Source organism: Nannospalax galili, unplaced genomic scaffold (assembly GCF_000622305.1).
Source record: "Nannospalax galili isolate Female #2095 unplaced genomic scaffold, S.galili_v1.0 scaffold1283, whole genome shotgun sequence".
Taxonomy (NCBI): Eukaryota; Metazoa; Chordata; class Mammalia; order Rodentia; family Spalacidae; genus Nannospalax; species Nannospalax galili.
Genome location: NW_008349841.1, coordinates 531468 through 538633, shown reverse-complemented (window position 1 = coordinate 538633; position 7166 = coordinate 531468). Strand labels below are relative to the sequence as shown.

At 36.1% G+C, this 7166-nt stretch overlaps 1 protein-coding gene across 16 annotated transcripts in view; it reads left to right on the top strand.

Moving 5' to 3' along the window:
- Positions 1-3579, top strand: part of Supt20h (SPT20 homolog, SAGA complex component) — a gene marked incomplete at its 3' end in the record, with an annotated part of 41231 nt that extends 37652 nt beyond the window's left edge. For all 16 annotated transcript variants that reach the window (XM_029570413.1, XM_029570406.1, XM_029570411.1 and 13 more), the window contains 2 exon segments: positions 1745-1800; positions 3451-3579. In XM_029570413.1, coding sequence (XP_029426273.1) covers positions 1745-1800; positions 3451-3579 — 185 coding nt within the window.
- Between the last annotated feature and the right edge of the window lie 3587 nt (positions 3580-7166).

The window sequence follows — 7166 nt, the reverse complement described above, 5'->3', positions numbered from 1 at the left end:
CTTTTTAGTTTTTATATCAGTATTAACCACCTAGCCATCAGCTTTTGGGAAGAAACTTGTTAAATTTATAAGTCTGTCCATATTATATCTTTTCTTTCCAATAATAAATAATAAAGTTGGTTTTAGTGAGCTGGACACATAACTCAGCAGTTAAGAGCACCAACTGCTCTTGCAGAAGACCTGGGTTCGAATCCCAGCACCCACATGGCAGCTAACAACTATCTGTAACTCCAGTTCCAGGAGATCCAACACTCTCTTCTATCTTCCACGGGCACTGCACAACATGGGTGCACCTATATACATGCAGGCATAACACTCATACTCATAAAATAAATGTAAATAAATAAAAATTTTAAAATTAGTTTCAGTAGCCTTATTCCTATCAGTACAGTCATAATCCAGAGAAAATAATTGTAAATCAAATCTTGAAAATCAATGTTATACAAAAGTCAACATAGCAGGTAGTGAAAAGCCTAGTTTTGGGAACCAGACTACTTCATCTGAATTCAAGTTTGATCATTCAATATTTGAATAATCTTGAGAAGTTACTTTTTTGCTTTATTTTCTCCAGAAATAAAGGTAGTGATAGCAATAGTAATTTGCCTCATAGAAGGATTGAATGAGTAAATGTTGATGAAGTATTATTTAAACTATCCCTGGGCAATAATAAATAGGTTATTTGTTGCCATGATTTGTTGTAGTTTTTTAGTAGCTATTACTACATATACCAAACAGCGTTTGAAACAAGTTGTGTGCTTTGTTGGTGGTGGTGGTGTTAGGTTTTGCTTTTAGTTTTGGTTTTATTTGCAACAGGGTCTTACTATGTAGTCCCTGCTAACCTAGAACTCAGAGATCTACGTGCCTCTGCCTCTGCCTCTGCCTCCCAAGTGCTGGGATTAAAGGCCTGCACCACGCAACTCTGCAGTTGTGCCATTTTTGACGCCCTTTAAATAAATGATTTTTTAATTCCTTGGAGCAATTTGGTTTCTTACCACCAAGGTAAGAAATTTGACAGGAAAAGCAAATAATACAGGAAAATTTATCAAAAGTTTTCTAATTTATGAGAAGAACCTAAAGAATATAATTTAGATATGTTAACATGTTGTTGATTTCCTAATTCTAGTTATTATTTTAATAAGGAAGCTATGAAAGTAGAGTCAAATCCTGAGTTTAAGATATTTACATTTACATGTAGATACCAGTGGTACCGATTACAAATAGCTCCAGTTGTTGTCCTTAGATAGGATACTTGATTTTTCTCCCTTTGTCTCAGTTTCATCAACTTTAAAATAGGAATAAATTAATTTAACTTCAGTTGGTCCTTAGGAGACATAAACGAAGTTGTCCTTTGATAAGCTAGAAAGCAGCATAAAGTTGTCATCCTTTATAAACTGTGTAGCAGTTAGAAACTAAATAGATGCCAGAACTTAAAATGTGTTTGCACAACAGTGATAGATTTCCTATCAGTGTCCACATAACTCTAGATTACTTAATTCAACACTCAGAGTAGTAAAGAAGTCTTTTTTTAAATGTAGAATATAATTTACCTATAAGTACTTCGCTTCTCTGAACAAAAATCAATATTGATAAATACTTAAAAATGATTTTTGTTATTGTTAAAGTGTATTAAAAGTATATAGAAATAAACATCTAGAGAAAGGGCTTAATATATATTTTTATACATTGAAGTATTAAAGTTATTTTCATTGGAAATTCCATTATAACCATCGGTTTCATTTAACAGGTGTTCCATTTGGTTTAAAAAATACTTCACGTCTCAGGCCTTTAAATCTACTCCAGGTAAACATGAAACACTGGTTTTGGTATAAATTGTTATGGTTACATTTAAAAAGAAAAAGAAAAGGCAATGTATTCTGTCAGCATTTGAAATTTTGAAGTCTGTTCAGAATCGTCTAAGGATTTGTATTGCTACTTTTATGCAGTTAAGTGTAAAGAAGAGTAATCGGTATTCTGTTAAGTACTGCCTCAGTTGACTCCACCACCTTGCCTAATCAAGAACTAGCTCCTCTAATAGGGAAAGCTCATACCAGGAAGGGTGCTTGCCTACAATAGCAGTAGTAGATAACAATCTAATTCATGTCTCAGTTGTTTTATGTTTATATATTTGTATACCATTGGGTTACTATAGATTTTTGTGCTTGGAGATTTGAAAAGTGAGTATGTGTTATTTTCCCAAGGAGAGTATGATTTAATATAGTAGCAGAAACCTACTTACTAGCAAATGTTTATTGGTTTATAATATATATATATATAATGATAAAGCTTTACCTTTCTTATACATATTATTGTGTCAACATATTCATAAAAATGGAACCTGACAATGTAGCTTAGTGTTAGAGCGCCTGTTTAGCATGGGCAGTGGCTTGGGTTTGATGCCTAGTACTGCCGGGGGTTGGGGGGATAGGGAACTAGACAATAGAGAATTTAGTATACATCGTAAATTCATAATATTCTGGTTCCTGTGGTAGCTCCTTTAATAAATTATTTGGTTAGCATACAAAGAAATGGTTTTCATTATGATTTTTCATGCATTCATCTCTTTATACTTTGTCCCTCCCACTCCTGGGCTCTCTTCCCTTTCTTGCTGTTCCCTTTCTCCTCTTCAGATAGTCCCTCCTCCTCCTTTCATGTCACATGTGTTCCATTACCCTGTTTTGTCCCCCTTCTTCTTGTTTATTTTTAACTCTTTTAGTTAGCATATAAAATAATGGGTTTCATTATGACATTTTAATACCTATGTATCATTGTACTTTATATTCTCCCCATCCTCCCCTACTCCCTCCACTGGTCCCCTTTTCTTCCCCCAAATGGTGCCTCTTCTACTTACATGGTACATGTGTGTTTAAAATGAAGGTTCTACATATTAGAGAAAACATTTGATATTTTGTCTCCTCCCAGCCACTAGTACAACTTGTTTTACCCTCTTGCCCTAGGTCCTTTAATTTAAGAGTCAGATATTAAGCTAGTAGTTTGGAAAATGGGTAGCAGTGTGTCTACAAAAGGTAGATCTGAATACAAAGATCTGGTAATGATGGCAAAGCTATAGATTATTGGGAAACAGAAATATCTGGCAGATCAGCCTACCTTGTATTTAGCCATAACAGATAAGGAAACCTGCATAGAGCTAAAGCTAGAAACTTACTTGTATATGATGCAAACACGGTGTCAATATACACAGACTAAAAGCAATACAGGTATACTAGTGATATGGGCAGGACTATAGATCACATTAGTTTAGTTAGAATTACTTTCCTTCATATTGCTTTGGTTTTTTTCTTCAGTTTTCCTCAGTTACCTAGAAGAGTACATGGTGCATAGTAAATTAATTATATGTTAATATTTGTAAAATGAATTTAAATATTTCAAATGAAAATTTAAAAAAATAATAGCGTAAAGGTGGCTAATTAATTCTTTTTAAATTCTGAATAGCTTCCTGGTGGTTCACTCATTTTTAACACCCAGCAGCAGCAGCAGCAGCACCATCACCAGCAGCAGCTCCCTCAGTTTGTACCACATCAGCAACCAACAGCTTCTAGTCCTCAGCAGCCAGGGGAACAGGTATAGGATTTTTAACCTTGCTTGTGCTTGTACTGTAGAACTTGGGCATATTTTTCATAAATTTCCAGTGGTTTAATTTATTGGGAGAAATATTTCCTCTGTTGCTTCTCTTTATCAACAGTAATAGCTGTTGGTTATTCTAGTAATTATTCTGAATGGATGGTGTCTCGTTCTTGCATAGTAGGAATCATATTGAGATAAATGACTGAACACAAAAATGTACAGCAAATGCTAGAGCCAGGTGTTTCCACCACTGATAACCCAAGTACTTTCTAACCAGTCCATCACCTTTCTGTTTGTAGAAATTTGTTGCTGTTCTAATAGATCTGTCTCTATTGTCAGAAAGTGTAGGCCTGTGGGAATACAGACAAAAGCAACTAGTGTGTACTGCCAAACAGAACGAAACTGAGTAACTACAGTAAATTAAAGTCAGAAGAGAGGGCTAGAGAGGTAGCTTAGCCGTCAAGAGCACTGACTGCTCTTACACAGGACCCAGGTTCAGTTTCCCACAGCCACATAGCAGCTAACAAGCATCTTTAATTTCAGTTTCAGGGAACCTGACACCCTCTTCTGGCCTCTGCAGCTATTTCACAACACAGGTGCACTTACATATATGCAGGCAATACACTCATGCACATAACATAAAGTCGCAGGGCTGGAGAGATGGCTCAGCAGTTATGAACACTACTGTTCTTGCAGAAGACCTGGGTTTGAATCCCAGCATCCATATGGCAGCTAACAACTGTCAGTAACTCCAGTTCCAGGGGATCTGGCAGCCTCTTCTGTCCTCTGCGGGCATTGCACGACATAGGTGCACTTACCTCCATGCAGGCACTATACACATGCACATAAAATAAAGTCAGAAGAGAGAATGGCAAGTGTTTCTGAACTTTGGGTATACTTTAGAATCATTTGGGAAACTTAAAAAGTACTTAATCCTAACCCTGCTTCCTACCTCCAGTTTAAAATACTCTCAATCCCCCTTCCTACTCCTCAGTCAAGTAAGTGGCTGAAACTCATTCTCTAGTAGATCTCTTAGAAAGTAAACATTCAAAACTTTATTTTTAACACATTAAGGATTTTGCTTGGCTGATAAAAATCATTTACTTTCTTTCAAAAAAGTACTTCTAATTTTATTTTTTAATAATATGTGTGTTAGTCATGGTGCATGTGGGCCATGGCACAAGGGTAGAGGTCAGAGGACTTGAGGAATCAGGTTCTTTCCTTCCACTCTTAGAGTTCTTGGCAACAAGTACCTTTACCCAAAGTTTAGTGTCTGAGTTTTGGGGGTCTTTGTTTTAGTTTCTGTTTTGTTGGGTTGGGTTTTTGGGGGTTTTTTGGTCTTTTTGAGACAGGGTCTCCCCAGTAGCTCCAGCTGACCTGGGACTCACTATGTAGGCCAGGTTGCCTCTGCCTAGGTATATGCCACCACGCCCGGCTTGTTTTTTTTTTTTTTTTTTCCTGAAGCAGGTTCTTAGTCTGAATCCCAGGCAGGCCTGGAACTCAGCAGTCCTCCTGCCTCAGCCTCTCAATTGCTGGGATAACAAGTGTGAATCATGCCTACCTGTCTCTCCCATTTTTAAGTGTGCAGTTTAGTAATAATATATTCATATTATTGTGCAACGGAGTATTTCAACTTAAAAAACTCAAACTTTTAACCTTCTACTCTTCCTCCCCACAACCACTGGCAGGCCAACATTCTACTTAATGTTTCTATGACTTTAAACTATCTAACACCTCACCACAAGCGAAATCATAAAGCATATGTCCTTTCGTGCCTGCCTTATCATCTCATCAGATCAGTCTTTTGGATATACATACCCAGAGGTTATTGGATCTAACAGTAATTCTCTTTTTACTTTTCCAAGAAATGCCACACTATTTTCATTGCTGCTCTGCATTATTTTACGTTCCCACCAGCAGATGGTCTCAGGGATTTTGTTTTTGGTTTGTTGTGTTAGGGTTCAAGCCCAGGGCCTCCTGCATGTTAAACCTGCACTCTTCCACTGTGCTTACTCTCAACCCTTTTCATTTTTAATTGGAGCTCTCCAAATAAGTGTGAAGTGATAATTTCAATGGCTTTGATTTATATTTCTCTAATGATTAGTAGTGTGGAAAGCTTTTTTCATATACTCGCCAATTTTGTATCTTTGGAAATATGTCTCTTCAAAACCTTTGCCTATGTTTTAATTAATGTTTTTGTGTGTATTGATGAATTAAAGACATTATATATGTATTCTTCTTAAAAATAAAATCAGATTGGGACTGAAGAGATGGCTCAGCAGTTAAGAGCACTGACTGCTCTTGCAGAGGACCCAGGTTTGATTCCCAGCACCCACATGGTGGGTAACAGACGTCTATAATTGCAGTTCCAGGGGATCCATCGCTTTCTTCTGACCTCTGTAGGCATTGGATGACATGGGTGCATTTACACACAGTAGGCATTCATACACATTAAATAAATAATATTTCAAATACATCAGATAAATCTCAAATGGCTTTCTCTCATTCTTGAATTTCCTTTTCACTCTTCTGATTATATTCTTTGCACAAAGGTTTTTAATTTTTATATGGTCTATGGTGTACATTTTTACTTTCTTTGACTGTGCTTTTTGGTTCATATTGGAAAAAAAAATGATTGCCAAGTCCAACTAATGAAATTTTTCTCATACTTTCCTCTAAGACTTCTAGTTTATCTTTAATGGCTAGCATTTTGGATTTTACATGTATGCATCACAATTACAGATTTTATGGGTAAATTTTTATTTGTATCAGAATTAATGTATAAATTCAGGTCTTCAAATATTTTCTTGTATTAAGATTTCTAGTTTTGTTTGTTTTGAGGCAGATTCTTACTCAGAAGCCCAGGCTAGCCTCAGATTACACATTAGCCTTCCATCTCTTGGGCTTATAGGCATGAGCCACCATTGTCCAGTGATTTCTAGTTTCTTAATGTAGAATCTTAGATTATTGCATTGAGGCTATTCTATTCTAAAATACAGTGTCACTTGTTTCCTTCTCTGTACTGCTTGGGCTGCTTTCCACAAGTTTTGATATATTATGCCTTTATTTTCATTCCCTAGAATTTGTCGTTCATGAATTATTTTTAAATGTGTTTTAGATGATTTCTATTTAGAACTTTCTAGCTATCTGTAAGTTGCCTTCTAGAATCCACTATGGTTGAAAAAACATTTTTTAATATTTTTCATTACATTTATTATTTATTTATTATTTATTTTGTGTATGTATAAATATGGGACCCACAGCACATGTATGAAGATCAGAAGAAAACTTGGAGGAGTTGGTTCTCCTTCCACTCTGTGGGTCTTGGGGACTGAACTCAGGTCATCGAACTTGGTGGCAAGAGCCTTTACTCACTAAGCCATGCCACTGGCCTACTTTCATTTCTTTTTGTCTTACTGAGGTTTGTTTGATATAAGCCCAGAGCGTCGTCTCTCTTGGTTTATATTCCATATATGTGTGGAAAAATGTATATCAGGAGTGTCTTATATTAACATAATGCACACTGTTTAATGGTAGTGTTCAACCTACTACATCCTTACTTACGTGCTTCCTGCTTATTATGT